At 35.6% G+C, this 22601-nt stretch overlaps 1 protein-coding gene across 1 annotated transcript in view; it reads right to left on the bottom strand.

Annotated features, from left to right (window-relative positions):
* Positions 1 to 22601, bottom strand: part of ADAMTS19 (ADAM metallopeptidase with thrombospondin type 1 motif 19) — a 164822-nt gene that overhangs the window by 70430 nt on the left and 71791 nt on the right. Inside the window, exons 8-11 of the mRNA XM_006081588.1 lie at positions 21221 to 21371; positions 9878 to 9979; positions 4114 to 4244; positions 2686 to 2858 (exon numbers count right to left, since the gene is read on the bottom strand). Coding sequence (XP_006081650.1) covers positions 2686 to 2858; positions 4114 to 4244; positions 9878 to 9979; positions 21221 to 21371 — 557 coding nt within the window. The remainder of the gene's footprint in view (positions 1 to 2685; positions 2859 to 4113; positions 4245 to 9877; positions 9980 to 21220; positions 21372 to 22601) is intronic.

Raw genomic sequence — 22601 nt, forward strand, 5'->3', positions numbered from 1 at the left:
TTAAGAGAACAGGACATGTTTGAGGCAGTAAAACAAGTGAAAGGGATGGAGGTTTTAGATAAAGTAGGAGACAATATCAGGGGGCAGATTAAGGAGGGTCTTGTTGTGCATGTCATGTTGTGTACTTTGGTTTTTACCTGAAGAGTTATGGGAAGCCTCTGAAAGGCTTTAAGGGAGAGATTCAAATGATCAAATCTGCACTTTATATAAAGATCTGGGGGCTGCTCTATGAAGAGTGAGTTGAGGCAGAAGAAGAGTGGAAACAGAAAGACTTCTTTGGAGCCACTAGAGTAATCCAAGCAAGAAACTGTGGAAACTGAAGTGTAGAATAGTGAATGTGGAGATGGAGTGGAGAGAGATTCGGGAAGTAAAATAGATAAGACATGGTGATGGATTGGATGTGTGGGGGAGGAAGATGAAAATATAAGAAAGTCACATCTCTGGCTTGTGCAACTGAAAAGCTGGGATAACCTTCACGAGATAGGAGACACTACAGAGGATCAGAATGGACATGGATTGGAAGGGTTAAAATCATGAATTTAGTCTTAAACTTACAGATATCCAAGTAGAAATATCAAGGAGGAACTTGTACAAACAAGTTTGGAGCTCAAAGAAAAATCTGGCTGAAGGCATAACTTCATGAGTTATTTGCATATTTGAAGTCATGGGAATAGATGAGATCACTTAAGAAGAAAATGTAGAGTGAAAACAGAATAGCATCTGGGCTAGTCAGAAAACGCCAGCGAGAGCGTAGACATAGAGGTGTTATGTCATGGAAACAAAGGCACATGAGTGCTTCAAGAACCAAAGGGTAGCCAACCACTGGAATGTCTTTGAGAGTTCAAGTATAAAAAGGACTGGAAACCATTTATTAAGTCTAGTTTCTATGAAAGTCCTGACGACATTAGTGTGATTTGCGCTGGTGAAATCCAGATTGAAAAGTCAGGAAACAGAGGGCTGGAAAACAGACAACTCTTTTCTTTTGAGAAGTGCGTCCATGGGGGGGGAGGTGGGGGAGGGAAGAGTGTAAGTGCACCAGCTGGAGGGGGCTGTGAGCTTGGAGGGAGGTCTGCAGGTTTTCATGGAGGAGTCCTAAATATGTTTAAAAATCCAGTGTGAAAAATTAGACAAAGCAGATGAAGTATACTATCAGAGAAAGTAGGGTTAACCAATGAGCCCACTGAAAAGGGAACATGGGTATGACATCACGGACACAGCTGGAGCCGCCGGCTTTGGAAAGGAGGAATGAAGGTTGTGCTACATGGTAGAAAGCAGATGGAAGATGGTTAGACTTAGGGGTTTGATAGCAAGAAAATGAGGAGGGAATTATCTGATGGCTACTCCCCACCAAGAGGTAGCGGAATAATTTGCTCGATTGTTGAGCTGTTCACATTAGTGCTTGTCAGTTCAGTTGCCTACATGGAGGGAAGGGTTTTTGTCAGATGGGTGCACTGAACCTGATAAACAATGGGGTGTAGGCTACAAACAAGAGCATTGTTGAAATGAGGGAAAGCACAGTCCAAATTGACGAAGGGGGGAAACCACAAAAGGAGAGACCAGGGGCAAGTTGGTCAATTAAGACAGAGAATTCCCCACCACTTTTGGTACTGCTGCTCGAACCCGCAGTCCATGGGCCATGGGCAAGAGTTATCGTTCTTAAGAAATAGGCAACATACAATTTTCTTAAAATTCTGATTATGATTAAAGATTTACAGGAAGTTGAAAAAATAGTACAGAGAGATCCCATATACCTTTCACCCAGTTTCTCCCCATGGTTACACTCTGGTAACTACAGAATAGCAAACCCAGGAAATTGGCATTGGTACATGTATGTGTATGATTATATGGCATTTTATCACGTGTAGATTTTTACAACCACCACCACCAAAAAGACATTGAACTATTTTTCATCAGCACAATGTTCTACCTCATGCTATCCCTTTACAATAACATCCCTTCTCTCCCCACTCCCATCTCTAACTCCTGGCAACCGCTAACCTATGTGTTTCCCATCTCTCTAGTTTTATCATTTCAAGAATGTTACATAAATGAAAACATACAGTATGTGACCTTTTGAGGTTGTTTTCTTTTCAATCAGCACTATGCTCTGAAGTAAAAAAGCCATTGCATATATCAGTAATTGGTTCCTTTTATTGCTGCTTAATATGGTCTGCATGTACCTCAGTTTGTGTAAGCATTCAACTCTTTAGAACCTTTTTGGTTGTTTACAGTTTTGGGCTGTTGGAAATAAAGCTGCTATAAACATGTGTGTACAAGACATTTTATGATTGTAAATTGTCATTCTTCTGGGATAAATGCACAGGACTGCATTTTCTAAATTATATGATGAGCATATCTTTAGTTACTGAAGAAGCTGCGGTGCTTGTTTTCAGAGTAGCTGTACATACCATTTTAGATTCCTACCAGCAAAGTCTGACAGACACAGCATCTCCTCATCCTCGCCAGCATTTGGTATTTTCGTTCTTTTTTATTTTAGTTGATCTGATTGATATGTAGAGATATTTTTTAAATATATATTTTAGCCAGTGCTTGTGGTTGTTTTAGGTCAGTAAAGGCAGAAAAAAATAGAGTGTAGAAATATCTAGAATATAGCCTGTAAAAATGACATTTACTACTGTTGTAAACACTTTGCAAACCCAGAGGTGGTGATGTGGTTGGTCATACCTTCATCCATGACAGCTTGCCACTGAAGTACATGCTTTGAGTACGAAGTTCTAACACTATAGGCCTGACATTGCCAGTCTCTGAATCCAGGCAAACCTGCAGGACAAGGTGGATTCTCACATATTCTGTATTGTTTTCTGGGACCATTACAATCCCTTGCTTCAGAACCTAGCCTAGAAAAGATAGTACAAATAATCAATTTTATCTTTTTTTTTAGGTTAACTACTCATTTTTTTAAATTAAAAGGCATTATATTAATAAGGTATACCCCTTTATATTAAATCTACTTTTGAAAATGTGGACTCATTAAATGACTGATAATAGTGGAAAATGCATGTTTTTCTTAAAACTAGGTATTTTTTCCAATCCTTGATCAACTTAGCTTCCAAAATACATGAGAAATAAAAGCCAACTTGCCATGAAAATTAAAGAGAAAGGGCTGAGGCTGAGGCAAAACAGAAAGCTTACAATTCCCATGAAGGAGTTTGTTTATAAGAATTATTAAGAAGATGCTTCTAACATGTTCAGATAAATTTGTTAAAATTGCTTGGGAAGTCATTGGGGCACGGAGCCCACACCAAGAGCTAGCATAAAACTGAAATGACTTTCTCACACTTTCCAGGATCACAGCAGGAATGATGGGCTGGAGCAGAGGATCTCGTCATGCTCCCTATCTGTGCACCTGCTTCACTTCCTCTGACATTGATTTTGTTCTCACGCCTTCCCTTTCTGAAGTCCTGTCCTCTGCTAGCTCTTCTCAGGGTTCCTTTAAGTGTCAACTTTCTTTTGCTAATGCATTTCTCCCTATTTATTTAACACATTTCATTTGATTTAATCAAGAAACCACCCTGTGTAGGGTTTAAGTATTTGTTCTTAGAAGGATTGGTCTTATTTTATTCTTTTTCTTTTTTCAATTACAGTTGACATTCAATATTATTTTGTATTAGTTTCAGGTGTTACAACATAGTCCTTAGACAATCTTATACTTTACAAAGTGGTCCCTCTCCTAGTTCCTGTACCCACCTGTCACCATACATAGTTATTACAATATTATTGACTATATCCCCTATGTGCACTGTACATCCCCGTGACTATTTTGTGACTACCAATCTGTATTTCTTAATCCCTTCATCTTTTCCACCCAGTTCCCCAACTCCCCTCCCCTCTGGCAACCATCAGTCTTTTCTGTCCTCTGAGTCTGTTTCTATTTTGTTTGTTTATTTTGCTCTTTAGATTCCACATATAAATGAGATTTTTAAAGGGCATTTTTACACAAAATAAATAATTTGAGGGGCTTGTCAGTTTCCCAAAGTGGAGTAGGGTTTGAGGAGCATCTTTTGCTTTCCAACATGGTTTGTCAGTAAAACCTTTGCATTTCAGAATTAAAGAAAAAACTGCCCTCCCCCAATCCAGGAACTTTGCGTTTACCCAGGACACTTGCGCTCTCGACTGCTGATCCCAGCACTGCAGGTTCGGCTGCAGGGGCTCCACACGCTCCACTCTCCGGCCACATGTCCAGGTGCTGAGGTCCTGCTGGTACATTCTCCAGCCTTACACCACTATTCCAAAAGTTATGTCTTAGGTGAACAAATCAGGGCACAATGGAAAATCATTCACTGGCCTACAGAGTCACTGGGATTGCGATTAAATCAGGTCTACTGGATCCCCAAACACGTGCAATTGAAAAAGACCACCAATCGGTAGGCACTTCCTTATTGTGATGGTAATAGAATGGTCCAGTTCCCCCAGTTTTCATGTCAGATCAAACAGTCTTGTCATGAAAACAGCACACAGCCCAACCAGTGTTGTTCAGTGGTTGAATGTCACCCATGAACCATGAAGTCTCTGGTGTGATTCCCAGTCAGGGCACATGCCAGGGTTGTCCGCTCGATCCCCAGTAGGGGGCATGCAGAAGGCAGCCAATCAATGATTCTCTTTCATCAATGATATTTCTATATTTCTCTCCCTCTCCCTTCCTCTCTAAAATCAATAAAAATGTATTTAAAAAAATAAACCCAGCACACAGACATTTGTACTGCAGCCCTGAGAATTCAGTGCTTGTGACAGGGAAAGGTGGAGAGGGAACGTGGGGTTGCACAGGCCAGAAAAGGAAAACTAACACACTCTAAAAACTTGTAACTAAAACGTGATGAACGGAAAAAGCAGAGTCATATATAAGGATGGAAAAAAATAAGACACCAGTGTCCTATAACTAGAGTGAAGCAGAATTTAAACAAATTTAGCAATTTTTATTTGAAATATCAGTGATTCAGGGTACTCTCCTTATAATTAAAAAACATTATTTATTTTAGCACTTTCCTGTATGTCTCCCCACCACCCTTTTTGTTGAAAGAGTCCCATCCAATTGAAGCCTTAACATTATAGCAAGTTTTTTTCTGAAAGCTGTTTATTTGAAAAACGTGGGCCATTAGACTTTTTGAAATTCTGTCCTTTCCTTTCCATTTTTCTGTAACTTATTTAGTGTCTATTTACTGAGGAAGGTAACTGTGAAAGAAAAAAAAAGAGTGTGCTCCTTCTTTTATATTTACTTTTGCATGAACTTTAAACAAAAGCAGTGAAAGAGGCTGTTCCTGTGTCACTAAGGAATGGCTGCCAGGACTTGGTAGACAGCTTATTATAATTTCTCCTTATTCCAGGGAAATCACATATGTGGTGGTCATGGCAAACAGGTTCAAGGTAAAAATTAACTGAAGAAAATCATGTTGAGAATAATAAGTAAAGATCAGGAAAATTTAGATTAATGGTTGAGCAAGTTGACCCTTTCAGCCCTAAACACTTTTCTGTACCTAAGGGAAACATGATTTATAAGGAATTTTGAGAAAATTAAGAAACACTCTGATTCTCAATTTTCCCATTTCAAAATGAGAATGATAGTCAAACTTACCTACGAGACTTTTTTCAGGGACTGAAATGCATAGTGTAATGCATAGCCCATACTAAAGATTTAATAAAGGTTAACTATAACAAAAATAAGTTGCATGTTTATCATATTAATGTTATTAATAAGTTTCCAGAAACCTTACCAAAATTCTATTCATTTCTGCTCTTCATTGACCTGTTTCTTTTAACATTTATTTTTAATTTTTTAAAATTTATCTTTGTTGTTGAAAGTATTACAGGTGTCCCTATTTTTCCCATTGACCCCTTCTAGCCCGCACCCAACCCCCCTCTTTAAAATTTATTTTGAGTTAAGTCTTTAAATGCTGTCTTTAGAAAACTTAGAAACTATGCTACATTGTTTTGTTTGAGCCCAGTTAATGCTTTTCTATGTAATAAAATAATTAGTTCCTGCAGATTTTCTCTAATCATGTCAAGTTTTAAATCCACTCACTTTTAGAGTCAAGAAATTTTAAATCCAGGCTTAAAAAAATAAACCTCAACAACTCATATGTATTGATACGCTAAGTCTGTCATTAAAGAAACTGAGATTTTGGATGAAGATTCAAGTCTAAAAATTTCAAGAGGGAAAAAACAGACCCTGTGAAAACATTTAAACAACTTAATGGTTTTAAGGACCAAACTTAATGGTTTTAATGTTATGTCATTCATGTGGGGGTTGAGGGGGGAGGAAGGGAGGAGGGGTGTTCTGAGGAGAAAGCTGTTAAATTTCAATTGGTCAAATTGTTTTGACCTACCTGAAAGGTGTTTATTTTTCCCAGAGTGAATGTCATAGCTCCTTGCCCAGTTAGCAGCAAGCTGACATTAAAAGGATGGTCTAGAGTTCACAGCTGACTAAAAATATTCTGGGAAAGACCAGGATCTAGACTTGTATGTCATTTCAACTAGACCAAATTGGGCAGATGAAGCGACATGGAAACAGATATGCAAGCCAAATTTGCATACAGAAATCAGAGAAATTTAAAGAAACGTAATACTTAAAGTGCATCACCTTGCAGATAAGCATATCTCGGGGAAAGGCTGGAGAACCTGCTTTTGTGTCTTGCAGGTGGAGCTGTACTTCAATGTGAGGCAAGCGTTAAATGTTTTCTTTAAATTATTATACAATATATTGAGTTTGTAAAATTACCCTAATTATGTTTTTTCATAAATTTTCTAGCAGCATATTTTGTTTCATTTGTATTTTTTAGCCTCAAAAACGATATTACACCTGGTCTAAAAAAAAGGTCAAAATTTGTTTTATCTACTAATTCAGTTTGATTTATGAAAATTTGAAGAGAATGTACTATAGATTCTTTCTGGGATGGTACACGACCTAAAAAATTGACTATATTTCTATTCTCTCAAATTTCTATGCAGATACGTCCAGGAAGCTCATGAAAACAGCGGATGAGAAGAGGTCCAGGAAGATGTCAAAGGAAATACTGTTTTCTAATCAAATCTTCTCATACACACATTATTGGATAAGAGGAAAGGAGAGGAGGAAGGAAGGCAACAAACTCAGTACATACACAAATTTGTTATTATAAGGGTATTACCGTTTTCGTTTTTTTTCACCAAGAATGACCATGGTTGGGGGGGGGGTGTCAATTGGGGAAAAAGGAGACATATGTAAAACTTTAGACAATAAAAAAAAAAGAATGACCATGGCAATTTCAAGAATCTCAATTTTAAAAAGTATATAAGGAAGATGTATTAAGTAGAATTCTTCAAAATAATCTAAAATTCTAGTAAATTGGTATAATATTTTGCTTTCCCCTCCCCCAATGCCTAGCAAATATTGTAAGTAAAAAAAAACATATATTTCTTGTTTCTTACCAAATCATTTATCAACCCTTTAACCTCTGTTCTATAAAAATGTAAATACAGATGATAGTATTATTTAAGAGAAAAGAAGAAAGGAAACAGGCTATTTTTAATTTGGAAAATGCTGTGTATAAATAGTGCATAAGTCCCTATACTCACAACCATTTTGAATCATAAAATTTTGTAGGTGCCTCCTCAATTATGTATTTGTAGGTAAACTAGTTATACAGCTAAATTAACATCACTAGAGTGTCATCATAACTGTTTCTTGGTTTGCAATGTATTGAGCTATAGTGTTTAGTGCAAGTTTGCAAGCATTCAAATATTTTAGCACTACAGCACTCAACTGCAGAACCTTGGAAGCTATCTTCATGGTGGCTCCTACAACAGCTGAAAGACATGGCCTGAGGAACCGAGAAGTTCATTAGTTACTTCAATACACAAAGTATTACACCAGCACCACTAAAAGCATATCATTAGTGCAATCATAGGGAAATAAAACATTTTACTTTTGAGGAGTTGGAAGAATAAGTTTATTTTAGAGACCTTGAGAATGAAAATTATTCTCATAAATATCAGGAGAAAAATAATAGTAGAAAACCATTTAGACACCAGATTATAAAAAAAGAGCTTTTATATTGCTAAAGAAGAACTAAGGAGAATGGGTTTTATGTTTGAAGAAATATGGCAGAATATTTGGTTATCTTTGTTTATTAGTGTTTTTGTGTTTCAGGGATAATGAAAAGTATTGCTGGTGCATAGTTTTATGATTCAAGCAATAAATTACTCAGCACAACACCATAAGGCTTGCCTAATACACACACATTATTGCACTTTTGTGTATAATTTAAAAAATAAAACAAATCCAAATTCTGACTCTCCATATAAGCTCGTAGAAAAACATTTGGCAGAGTATGTGAACAACTGACTGATATTTCACAAAAGTTCCCTTTAAGGAAACCATTTTCTTATTGATTCTATCTAGTGATAAAATATTTCTAGCCTTTTTAAAGATATCTGGGACCTAAACAAATTGTACATTTTTCTCTGCTTTTAATTAAAGAAATCAAAGAAGTAATAAATGACTACGTGCTTATTGCAAACAATCCAGAAATGTCTGGAGAAAAGTTATATTCACCTCACCTCCCATTGCTTTATTCCCATCCATCAATTCCACTTCTCTCCCAAGAATTAACTACTAATTACAGTTTGAAGTTTATATTTTCAAACTACATACATATAATTTAAATATATATACTACGTGATGTGTATTTACATCTGTATACAAGTTGTTTTTTTCTTAAATCTCAAATGGCATAATAAAGTATCAATTTTTCTGACATGCCTATGTCCTAACCGCTGTGTCTTGCAGATATTTTCATGTTAGAACAAATATGACTACTTCATTCTTTTAACAGCTACACTGTAAGTATTCTTCTCTTGATAAATATTTTTGTTGTTTCTCATTTCTCACCATTGCAAATTGCATTTACATAAACATCTGTGTGTGTGTTTGTGTACACACCCACATACCAACTTTGTGCACATGTGTAAGCATTTCCTTAGGCAAAATTCTAGAAAGGGAATTGCTCGATTTCCATTCTGTCAGTTTTTCAAATGGATGTGTTTTTAAAGTAGCACTCTACATAACTTAATTTTTTCACTAAGTATTCACCCCCAAGTAATCTTTGTTGTTTCTTTTCAAATGTAATAAAAAATTCATGTTCTTCAGAGGCAAGGTTTCTGATCTTTTATCTAGAATAAAAAATAAGCATTCCACTTTCCCTTCATAGAATAAAAATCTAAAAACTATGTCAACTATTGAACTATCTTTTGACTAAATTTACCATAATTATAAATTTATGTGGGATCTACCTCCTTCAGTTTCTTCAAAAGAAAATTAAATTTTCAACAACAATTATTTTGATTTGGAAATATATACTAATAAATCTCTATAGCCTTATAAAACATATTAGGTTAAACAACTTATACAGCCAAATGTTTACTAACCCCCAAAATGTCAAATAGAGTATTTCATTTATGATGCTTAAAATGACAAGGAAACATTATATTCAGTGGCTCTCCTGAGACAATATTTTACACCTGAAAGTATTCATCAGTTCTGAGAAGTTTTATATGTATGCTATTATTTATGATAGTTATTTCTTACTATTGTTATAGCTAGAAGAAAAAATGAATTCTTTTGAATTCTTTTTTTTGGCAAGGTAATACATATATCTATCTGACTCTCAACATTTTCATAATCAACAACAATAAAAACAATTGTATTGATATTAACAAAATAACCATGGATTTAAAAAATATGAAAAGTTAAAATGAAAAATAGATGAAATGCTAACATTTTTATATATATTGAAAATAGTCCACTACTGTTAAAATGGACACACATGTAACTGGCAGGAGAAAATTATATTCTAATTAACTCCAGGCAACACCAATGACTTACCTTACCAGTGTCACAGTCAGTTCCATCCATCGGGGGATCCAGCTTGGTTCTGCATTCTTTCTCACCTTCCACCTTGCACCACAACCCTGTGCAGATAACATGCTGAAAACAAGGGCATAATAACTGATAAGGGAACAGTATCATATTTTTGAGGTTAAATCAATAGTTTTTGAGAAAACTATTTTAATAGAACAGAAGTTATTTGAAAAAAATATGCTTTAGGTGCTTTTAATATTGAACTTATGACTGAAATAGGATACGGCTTATTTATAGTGATGAGAAGATGGATAAAAACAGAAAATCTGTTTAATATATTTAAGTATTTCTAAATTTCCTTTAATTAAACACAGGAGATCATGCAACATTAAGTAGCTACAATAAGAAAGTGTAAGCTAGAAATCATTATTTATACCACTACATGAACCAGGTTTGGGGAATTAAAATGCCCCCTGTCCTAAAGCTGGTAGTCACCTCTGCTTTATACTTAATGCCATGGCGAGTGTCATGATTTCATTGTACACCCTTAGCCCTTGACACAATACAGAGCACTCAGTGGGTGTATTTCCATAAATTATCAGTCATTTTACCTCAGTAGGAAAGAGTTCTAGATCTCCAGGATACAATGAACTTTTTCCATGGAAAAGGTGAAAGCAATTAAAAAATAAAAACAATGACTGAGATAAAGCAGCAGAGACAGAAACAATGACAGAAGAGCGCTCCGAGGAAATGCAAGAGGGAGGACCGTCAGCTGTAGCGGTGGCCGCCCCAGAGACAGACAATAACAGGCACAGCTGCCATATCCTTAAGAACTTTCTATTTCTCTAAGATGGCTGGAGTTTTTTAGACAGAAGTATGTTACTAACAAAACTGCATAGAAATATGAAATCCATGAGGAATATTTAAAGGCGGTGAAAGCAATCTACAGTGAATGTGCTTATGTTGCTACCTATCCAGATATTTGGAGAAGAGGGTGGAAGCGAACAGGTCAATAAAGGCAGAAAAGAGGTAAGCGGCAATGGCGGCAACGTGAAAGACAGGGCCATGCAGGGTGAGAAGACCAGTTTGATGGAGGAGGCACACAGTGGAAGGGCGCGTGGACAAGATTTGAAAGATGGAAGAACCAGATCTTGCCAGGAAGGACTAGGGACTGACTCCATGTCTGGAGAGAAAAAGAAGCCACTTAGCAGTTGACCAGCAGGTTAAGATAAAAAGGCTATTTTAGGAGGTTTACTCTGATGGTGGTGTTCAAAACAGCCTAAAAACTATGGCAGCTCTAGCTGGTTTGCTCAGTGGAAAGCATCAGCCCAAGGTCTGAAGGGTTGCAGGTTCGATTCTGGTCAAGGACATGTACCTTGGTTGCAGGCTTAATCCTTGGCCCTGGTCAGCACGTGCAGGAGGCAACCAATCGATGTGTCTCTCTCATATTGATGTTTCTCTCTATGTCTTCCCTTCCATTCCACTCTCTCTCTAAAAATCAATGGAAAAATATCCTTGGTTAAGAATTAACAAAAAAACAAAAAACATGGCAAAGTTCAAATTAATTTATGACCCAAATCTGGGAAAGATATATTTAAGCTAATATTTTAAACAGGTCTGTTACAACTCTAACAATGGGTTTGTCACAAGCCCCAAAATATTCATTTCCTGTTCTTTCTTTATTTAAATATTTCAATTTCTGAAATGTTTGTAAGATCTTAAAAATTCAACAGTCAATGCAACAGTGTGATATATTTTATTTATGTTGCTTTATCTGTTATGACAGATAGATTTCTGCTTCAAAATATTTTACACAAGTCTATTTTGTATGCTTTTATTTGCACATATCATTCATCAAAAAATTCATCCAGAAACTCATTTTTAAAAATCCCTAAATAAAATCTGTACAATATGTTAGACCAGCGGTTCTCAACCTGTGGGTCGCGACCCCTTTGGGAGTTGAACGATCCTTTCACAGGGGTCGCCTAAGACCATCGGAAAACACATATATAATTACATATTGTTTTTGTGATTAATCACCATGCTTTGATTATGTTCAATTTGTAGCAATGAAATTGGGGGTCGCCACAACATGAGGAACTGTATTAAAGGGTTGCGGCATTAGGAAGGTTGAGAACCACTGTGTTAGACCCTTGAAAATAAAAAAGAGAGGTTAATTGTTTGATGTACTTTTGTGGACACATTTCTATTGGAGTTAACAGATCTCTAACCTGAGAATCTTAGTTCCTAAAAGTTTTTTCTTCCTCCTGCTAAGACCTTTCTGTTAAGGATGTTTTATAATCATGGGGTCACGTTGAATTGTCTGCCAAGGAAGAGTGTTGCTTTACTTATATTCAATAAAGCTTGGTTGTGTGAAAACATGAATTATTTCAGTCAATTCATTAGTTAACCAGTGCACACTGAATTAAAAAGCCAATCTTCTGTTCTGTAGTTTTAGGATAATACTTGCCTGTTGAACACTGTTGGTGGTCTGAATTCTGACCTTCCACCATTATCTACTATTCAAAACAGCAGGTACTTTAATTGATTTCCACTTGAGGCACTGAGAGCATAAAAGCAAACTTGGCAGCTTTTCAAGATAAGCACAGTCATGTAGAATAAATCTCTCAAAGAGGAGATCTCTTTACCCTTTATGTTCTGCAGGCCTAGGGATCTTATGGTAAGTAAATCAGAGCCTCCTTTTAAAAAATAACTCATATTCAAAATTTCAAACCCAACTGTCTAAAGGAAAGCAAGAAAATGTGGAAGAAATCTCTTTTCCCATCAGTGGAATATCTCAGACGTGTGCTATTAGAGCTTTGTAATATCAAGCCCTTTCTTAAGATAATGAGGGGCAGGGTAGGGTATTTTGTTAGAACCAAACACTCTCCATATGTTACAAGTCAGAGTTGAATTTTTTTGTCAAGTTAATTGTTGGAACCATTTAATATGTCAATTAAGAAAAGAACTTTCAAGCTTAAAATGCTTGGCGTAGGAATCCAGGACAGAAATGTATAACTCAGCATTTCCTAGCAAACTAATAAAAATAATACAATATCCCTTTTTTTTGTTCTTCCATAACAAGAAAAGACCATTAAAAGCACATAGTATGAATTTGGATGTTTATCTTAAGTAGGCTTTTTAAATGTTTACATGAAAATAATATATGTTTTAAAACAAATAATTTAAATGGAAGATTAATTGCTCATATATAAATATCATAAAATTTATCGGCAAAGATAACCTATACCTATGTCTTCCTTTATAGCAAATAGTTCCATTAAGATGTTCTGAAATTTATGTTAAAATAAAAAACTTAAGTGCATATACGTGAAAGAAATGATTAAATCTTGAACATGTAACTCTACGTTCTTCCACAGATTATCTTCCAAAATATAATTTCAATAACTTAAACTTTTGATTGAAAATGTAATTCAGTATAGGACGATATTTTCAAAAACAGTGTTTTCCATTACAGAACACTTTAGTATCATTAAAAATGAAAGAAAGGAAGAAAGAGAAAGAGGTATTTTTAAAAATCGAAAAAGAAGACTCAAAAGGAATAATAAAAAGCTGAAATCTATTCCTTATAAATACTAAATAAAATTGAAAATTAGCAAGAAAAGAGAAGGCAAAAACAAACACTATTAGTAATAAAAAATGAAGTCATAACAACAGACAATGTAATGTTTAAACAGAAATAGGACGAGGTTCATGACAATAAACTTGACAACTTACATAAAGTGAAAGAAGGTTGTTTCTTTAAAAAAAAAAAAAAAAAAGCTTACTAAAATGGTCCCAAGAATCAATAGAAAAGAATCAGTTTTGTAACCATATGATAGTTAAAACTGATTGTTAAAAATCTCACAAAGAATACATCTGGCCCAAAAACTAACAATCTTGCAAGAAACTTAAACTCTCAATTTACATAAACTCTCTAGAGGAAAGAAAAAGAGGAATACTTCTAAACACACTTTATGATATCCAAGCCAGAAGGGATTGTAAAAGAAAGTTAAAATAGTCATCTACTTCATTACTAACTTAAATTTAAATATGTTAAACAAATGTTAACATACTGAGTCCAGCAATGCATAAAAAATGCCATGTGCCATGACCAAGTTGGCTTTTTCCTTGGAAAACAAGGTTACTGCAACACTAGAGATTTGATTAATGTAATCAAGCACATCCGTAACTTTGAAATCTATGATTTTGATGTCTATGAGTACAAAGTATGCGATGCAATTCAACATCCATTAAAACATTCATTTAAAAAAATCTCAGTAAATGAGCCATTGAAGGAACTGTCTTCATGATTAATGGACATTTATGAAAATCTTCAGCAAACATCATAAAAAAACAGTGAAATGTTGAAAGTTTCCTTTTAAGATTAGGAAAATGACAAAGATGGCATCTTGATACCAACATTAGGAAGTGAATACATAATATATCAAAAATGGCAAGAGGAAAAAAAACTGTCATTATAGACTCCCCAATTTAGCTAAAATTTTATTTAAAACTAAAGGTTAAATAAAGACTCTCAGGAAACAAAACTGAGTGTTTACTACCAACAGAACTGCCCAAAAGGAATTTCAAAATGATGTACTTCAAGAAGAAATATGATCTGATAGCAAAGGACTAAAAAGCAATGTGAGCAAAGAGAGTGATAAAAATGAGGATAATTCTATATAAACATTGACTACATAAAGCAACAATAATTGGATCTCAGCCATCACTATAAACCTTCCTTTTAGTAGGAGAAATACTAGAAATCTAGCTCACTTATATCTCAAAACTTTATCCCTTTACAAAGGATATTTGGCTGCTAACAGTTAAATAAGTTTGTCTTTCCTTTTACCTCCCGACTCCACATACTTCAAGATTGCTAGTGGCAGAAGTTACTAGACATGGGAAGAAAAATGTAGACTATGCCAAACGAACAAATGAAGTAGCAAGTTGCAATAGAGCACATCAGAAAGTGTTAAAAAAAAAAAAGAATCAAGGTGTGGCCCTGGCCCGGTAGCTCAGTTGGTTAGAGCATTGCCCCAATACGCCAAGGTTGTGGGTTCGATCCCAGTCAGGGCACATACAAGAATCAACCAATGAATGCATAAATACGTGAAACAACAAATCTCTCTCAAATCAATCAACAAATAAAAAAGTGAAGGAGTAAGAGCAAATTTAGAGAAAAGAGAACTGTCACTACCTAGTTAATAAAGTCCCAGAGAATGAAAAATGGGAAGAAACTATTAAAAATATTTGAAAGAAAAATGATCCAGAATTCCTTCATATGAAAGAGCTAGATATAAAGATCCCCCTTCTGGAACGGGGGAGTAAGTTCCCAGAAGACAAACCCTTCTGTAAATAACCACCACAAACAAAAAGCAACTTCCTGGTGGTTCTGGAGAATGACAAAAGCAGGTGTATTTTTTAGGGAGCTGAAGGTGTGGCACAAGTTGAGTTCACCATCTTTGCAGCTTTGACCTAATAGTGGCTTATGCTCATGGTATGACATTAGGTGGCTAAAGCAACAGTAAAGACAGAAACTGGGCCCGGCCAATGTGGCCCAGTGGTTGAGCATTGCCTCATGAACCAAGAGGTCATTGGTTTGATTCCCGGTCAGGGCACATACCCAGGTTGCAGGCTCAATAACCAGTAGGGGGCATGCGGGAGGCAGCCGATCAGTGATGTTTCTCTCTGATCAATGTTTCTATCCCTCTATCCCTCTCCCTTCCTCGCTCTCTAAAAATCAATAAAAACATTTTTTTAAAAAAAACTGAAGGGACAATCCTAAAAGGTAGAGATATTAGCTGGCACTCAACCCATACAGACATGAGACATGCTCCAATAGCTGAGATAAAGGAAAAGTGAACTTATTCAAGATATGAGTAGCTGTACACTGTAGGTAGGACAAAGTTTCCAGTTTGAATCGAACAAACTTAATTGCCTCTGAAAACAAAACTTTTTGGAGGAATAAAAGAAAATCCAGAGCATCTGTAAAAGGGATCAGCAAAATTTTTTGGTACAGTGCCAAATAGTATATATGTTAGGTTTGTGGGCCATATGGATTCTGTTACAACTATTAGACACTGTCATTGTAGCTTGAAGGCTGCCAAAGAGAACATGTGGACAAATAGGGGTGACTATTTTCCAGTAAAACTTTATTTATAAAAACAGCTAGTTCCTAAGCCAGTTTATAATAATTCAATCAGTTAATATATAATGTATTAAAGTATTAATATTTCAGAATAAAAACATTGCTACATAAATAATCTCACAAACATTGCACAATTGTTCAGAGTAGCCTTACTCATAACAGCTGACATCCCAGATGTCTATGAAGAGGTGAATTGATAAACAAAATAGTTTATCTACCAGTGGAATATGATTTAGCAAGAAAAAAAACCAATTACTGATATACATAAAAACATATAAAGAATGTATGACTTCTTGAATGCAGAGGAAATTTGGTTTCTCCAATTGAAAGTAGAAAGGAGAAAAGGGGGAAAATGGCATAAAATGAAACACAAAAATAAAATAGGTTGACAATAAAAATCCTAAAAAAACCCACTAATTTCGTAGCCCAGCTGGCATAGCTCAGTGGTTGAGTGTTGACCTATAAACCAGGAGGCCATGGTTCGATTCCCGGTCAAGGCACATGTCCGAATTGTGGGCTCAATCCCCAGTGTGGGATGTGCAGGAGGCAGCCTATCAATGATTCTCTCTCATCACTGATGTTTCTATTTCTCTCTCCCTCTCCCTTCCCCTCTGAAATAAATAAAAACATATATATTTTTAAAAATACCACTAATTACAATAAACATAAAAATGTTAAATCAGTTGACTAAAAATTTGAAAGAACTATAACTTGCTTTAAACAGAAAAATATAAAATCTAGCAATAGCTTTTCTCTAGTAGACATACCTATTTAGCCATATCAATATCCATATTTATATTTATATCTGGAAAGGTTGAAGAGAAAGTATGAAAATATTAGCCAGGATGGTGATTTTAGTGCCAGACAAAAATGTTTTAAGGCATAAATCATTTTTTTAAAAAATGGAAAAGGAAAAACAAATCAAGCAGATGAAAAAACTTTAAATGTGCATGTACCTTGTAATGTAACTCAACATATATGAGAAAAAACCGTCAGAATTACAGGGACAAATAAATAAATAAATAAATAAAGTTGGGTATTTTAATATATATATATATATATATTTTATTGATTTTTTACAGAGAGAAAGGGAGAGGGATAGAGAGTTAGAAACATCAATGAGAGAGAAACATCGATCAGTTGCCTCCTGCACACTCCCTACTGGGGATGTGCCCGCAACCAAGGTACATGCCCTTGACCGGAATCGAACCTGGGACCCTTGAGTCCGCAGGCTGACGCTCTATCCACTGAGCCAAACCGGTTAGGGCAAAGTTGGGTATTTTAATACATGCTTGTTAGTTACTGATAGATCAATCAAACTAAAATAAGCAAACAAATAGATATTTTGAATAATAATATTAGTATGTTTCATCTAAGATCTAGTGACAGATAATGAACTTTAAAGAACACTCACATCCTTTTAAGTACACTGAGAACAAATACTAAAATTTATCATATATTACATTAAACAGAAAACTTCAATAAATTTTAAAGGATTGGCATCATGCAGACGACTTCATCTTACTGCAGTACAACAAAGTAGATGTACTTAATAAAAGGTATCTTTTAAAAATCCAAAATGTCTTTAATTCTAAAGAAATACGTATGCTGAAAGAAAATGAATGTACCATGTGAAATTTAATTGCAGAGTATGGAAGAAGGAAAACAAAACAAAAACAGCATAATCCATGAGAAAATTTGATGGATTTAACCACCTCAAATTAAAAGACGGAGAATACTATACAAAGCTAAGACACAAATGACACTGTTTAAAATAACTGGACTATAGAAATAACTGCAAATCAGCAAGAAAAGTATAAAACTGAAAAATTGGCAAAAATGAAAATAGGCAATTTACAAAGAAAGAGACTTAAAAGATAAAAGCCCATGTCCATAAGAAGTCCTGGGGAAAAAATGGTTCTGAGGAAAGAAATTAAAGAGCTAGATTATCCAGTAAAATAAGCAGCCATCAAACTCATGTGCTCATAGACTGTAGCATTAAGACTCAAAGGGTAAGATGAACCTTTGATTAGATGGCCAAACAGGCTGAATCAATTCCTGTTGATTCCAATCAAACCCACCATAACTTTACAGATCTTATAGGAAGGAAGGACTTTATAAAATCTACAACTTCAATCTCGACAACATGATTTATCAATTAGGCTGTTTGAATTGCTCAAATAACTACTAGCCATCGAGGGCAATTTCATGTTAAGCCTTTTTAAGTCCAAATTCCTGTTGACCCTGCAGTTTCACAATGCCAACTCACAGTGACTCAGTCTTCTAGAATTCTTCATAGGATACCTTAACTCACTGCCAGCCTGTTCAAGGAATCAAACGAGAGGTTTTAGAAGTCCTACATATTTTGATGTATCAAGTTGGTATTAGAGAAATGTAAAATGAACTTTCTAAGTAACTTTTTTAAGTCACCATATAATTCAATTACACTAGAAAGTTTTCTAGACAATGTAGTATGTATACAATTCACAATGTGCCTGTCCAAAAGCAAAGGCAGAGCCTTAAGTTTCCCGGAGGTCTTCAATTATTTTAGCACACTTCCTTACTACTCAAAAAAATGTAACTTTTGTGTGGCCACTTCTTACTGTTTCTAGGGAAACATCCATACATCTGTGTTCTCAGCTAGGCTATTACAGGCAGCTATTATAATGACTTGATGCAGTTGGAGCTGGCTCAGCCATAAGATGCCAGATGGCCTAGAGGCACCAGAGCTCAGGAACAAGGATATCCAAGAAGTTAGCATATTAATGCAGAAGAGTGAGCTATTATTGCTGGAGGTCAAGATGTTTCTCAAGCATCTTTACAGCTATGTCTTCGGGTACATTTATCATTAATTAGATCAGCATGTATGTAATGTTGGAGTCACTAGTGCCTGTGTATAAATGTTTACAAGTATGGAAGAGCAGTATGTAATTTAAATTCTATAGACCAACTGCCATAGTCTCTAACATTTTACCAGAAACACACGTTGAAAAGTTGCTACGAATCCTCATTCCATGCAGCTTGATAGTTATTTATAACTGGAGATGGAATGGTGGTAAGGACGCCTGATTAACATGTATAAGCTGTGAAACATAAGTTGTCTGACCTTATCCATTGGTTTTTATGTAGTCATAAATTAATATTTTATTGAATTATGTATTACTGAATTTAATGAATTAATTAATTTGGTTAAATTAGTATTTTAGAAGGTTATTTTCACATTATCTTGTCATATACCCACAAGTCTGGAAAATATTGTGGGTTCAGTTCCAAACCACTGCAATAAAACAAATCACAATTTTTTTGGTTTCCCAGGGCACACAAAATTCATTTTTATACTATACTGTAGTCTATTAATTGTGTAATAGCATCATGTCTAAAACACAATGTAATTAAAAGTGCTTTAATACTGAAATATGCTAACCATCTTCTGAGCCTAATGGAAAAGTGGCACTGATAGACTTGTTCTACACAGGATTGCCACAAACCTGCAAAGCGCAATAAAGGGAAGCACAATAAAATGAGGTATGTCTGTAGCTAAGAATCAACTATCTGAGTGAAAATTTAGAATTACTATTCCATCATTCAACTGATTCATTTATTCACTTAACAAATACTTATTGAGCACTCTCTTTAGTGCCAGAGGTACAGTGACAACTCCTTTGATGTTATGGACTTGCCTTCTAGGAGATTTCTTTTGTGTAAAGTCTAGATGGCAGGTTGGTAGGTGCAATAATTCCACGTGTATCCACTTGAAGGTATATGTGTGTGTCTTAACAAGCAGAACTAATAACTATTTCATCCGATATTTTTGTTATACCTCCTGCCACTGTCTATCCTGTACCTACTTACATGTCTACTTGGATTTCTAATAAGCATCTTAAACTTAAAACATAGTCAAAACTCCATTCCAAGGTATTCTGCTTTCCATTTCCTCTTGCCATAGTCCCCCCAAGATAAATGCATGGCTTGCTATCACACCCTTCAAATCTCTAAACAAGGGCTGGGGAACCTTATTTCTGCCAAGGGCCTTTTGGATATTTATAACATTATTCACAGGCCATACAAAATTATCAGCATAAAAACTAGCCTGCTATATTTGGTCAAGCATGTCATTGACTAACCCCTAAGGCCTTGGCAGGTCCTGACCAAATGATTTGGCAGCCTTACATGGCCCTCGGGCCAGACATTCCCCACCCCTGCAGTGTCACCTTTTACAGGAAGCCTTCCCAGATCACCCTATATAAAACAGCACCATTCCTATGCTCCCATCCAGGTTGTATTCCCGATACTTCTTACCTGAGTTTATACTTCTCTAAAACACTTACCCCAACTGACATATTATATATATTAGCTCTCTGTCTGTTTCCCCAACTAAAATGTATGCTCCATGAAGGTGGGAGTCTTTGTTTCCTGCTGTGTTATTAGTGCACAGAGCAGTGTCTGGAAAGTAGTTGGAACTCAATAAATATTTGTCAGATCAGAGACTGAATTTGTAAGTAACCTCTTCAACGACTCTATCTATTTATCTCTCTACCTACCTAGTTCCTACACTTTACATGCTGCACTAATTTGGGATCAAAATGATGATTTTCAAGGTTAGTACAGAATAAGATTTTGAAATCACAGAAGTCCAACCTCTTAGCTCTAAGAGTCTCTAAAATCATCTGTAACCATGTCAACCATAAAAATAAATAAATAAAAAACAATATTTCCACTTCTCATAGTGGAGTGTGGCTTAGAAGGAAAAGTTTTAACGACGGTCATTCCTTATTAATTAAATGCCCACACCTTATTTCTATCAGCGCCAAAGTGCTCAGGGAAAAATGCAGAAAACTTCTCTTAGAGCAGTGGTTCTCATCCTTGGCTGCACATTAGAATCACCTGGGAATCTTTTTAAAATCCTGATTTCTGGGCCTCATCCTCTGGAAATTGTTTCTTTGTTACTAATGTTGTGGCCCCACCCCATAACAAAGAAACAGAATTTCCGGAGGATGGGTCCCAGAAATCAGGATTTTAAAAAGATTCCCAGGTGATTCTAATGTGCAGCCAAGGTTGAGAAACACTGTCTTAGAAAATCCTGCTTTCTAAGATTGGGGTGATTTTGAGCCACAAACTCTAAAATAAAGTCATCTTCTTCTCCTCTAATCAATAAGTCTAAACAATGAATGCGAACGTACACTTTACAAATCCCACCTGGATACAACCCTTACCTGCATCTCTTGACAAAAGGAAGCCAGTGGCCCAAAAAGAATCTGACACTGCTCGTCAGCGGTGTATGTCATCCCTGGCAGCTTGGAGGGGACCATCACGGAATTGACACTCTGGGGATTTGTCTGTAGCAAGCAGTTACTGGCCTTTGACCTGACAATATGCAGATATGTGTAAAATTTTGAATTTACTGTAAAAAGTTGTTATCATTAGCATGCAACAGGAAATATTTCATAAGATGAAAAATATGGTCTGACTTTTATTTATAAGCATTTCCATTCAAGATAATCCTAATAATGATAATAATGTTCAAGATAACAGAATTTTTTGGATTAACTCAGCTAATCCACATAACACTGAGATGGCTTTACTATTTTACACATTTATAAGATGACGAGAGAAGCGCAGACTCAGAAATTAGCTTGTCCAAAAGCAATGTGTGAAGGTAAAAAATTAACTACATTCAGGGATTTAAAGAATCTATAGAAAGCATTCTCTAGTGAGTATGCATAGTACGAATATGTTTGTGCGTGACACTGTAATACAACTTCCATTTATGAGGTGACATTTAATTTTATCATAATCCTGATTCATGTGAGGGCAGCCAAACAAAATCACACATGTTCCCATGTTCCTTAGAAACCCATTAGGGCTGCTGCTCCAGTGACCTGGTATGTTCATATGACATGCTCAGAGCGCTATGGCTATCCCATCACAACAAAGAGCGTGCACAGAATATATTGTACATATTTCAGAGCAGAATTATGGCAATGTAATACGTGTTTTAGTAGATTTAGCAGAAAACATAGGCTTTCTAATTTAAATGGTACGTAAAAATGAATTAAATTTCTCAGTGCCGTAAAATTAGCTAACTAGGTGTTTCTATTTTTCTTACTTAGACTTTTGGATACTTTAAGCAACCCTCTCTTACTACTTTTGCCCACTGTTTCAGCTGCTTCTTTTATGATCAAAAGGATACTTAAAGAACATGGGCTTTAAAATGAAAATTAAAATAACAATAATATTTTTCACTTATTTTTCCAACCAGGTGAAAGCTACGTGTTACTGCTGTTGAAGGTGGAAAGGAGGAGAATCGAGGACTATTTGTAATGATGAAAACTATGCAGTAATGAAAAAAAGAGTCAGGGTGCAGAAGCATCTCAATGAAAAGGGGCAGCTCTGGTTAAAGTGGTGCCTTGTGATGACAAGAGAGATGCTGAGTGATGGGCAATGAGAACGTTCCCACTGCGAAATTCTGAAGAGGGAATCAGAGACTGTGACAGATTTTTTAAATCCTTATAATTTTTCAACCTTACAAATCATCTTGCCCAATGTTTAATTTGAAAATGTGGAAACTAAGAAGTAGGTGGGTTAAATAATATG

Source organism: Myotis lucifugus, unplaced genomic scaffold (assembly GCF_000147115.1).
Source record: "Myotis lucifugus unplaced genomic scaffold, Myoluc2.0 scaffold_1, whole genome shotgun sequence".
In the NCBI taxonomy this organism is placed as follows: domain Eukaryota; kingdom Metazoa; phylum Chordata; class Mammalia; order Chiroptera; family Vespertilionidae; genus Myotis; species Myotis lucifugus.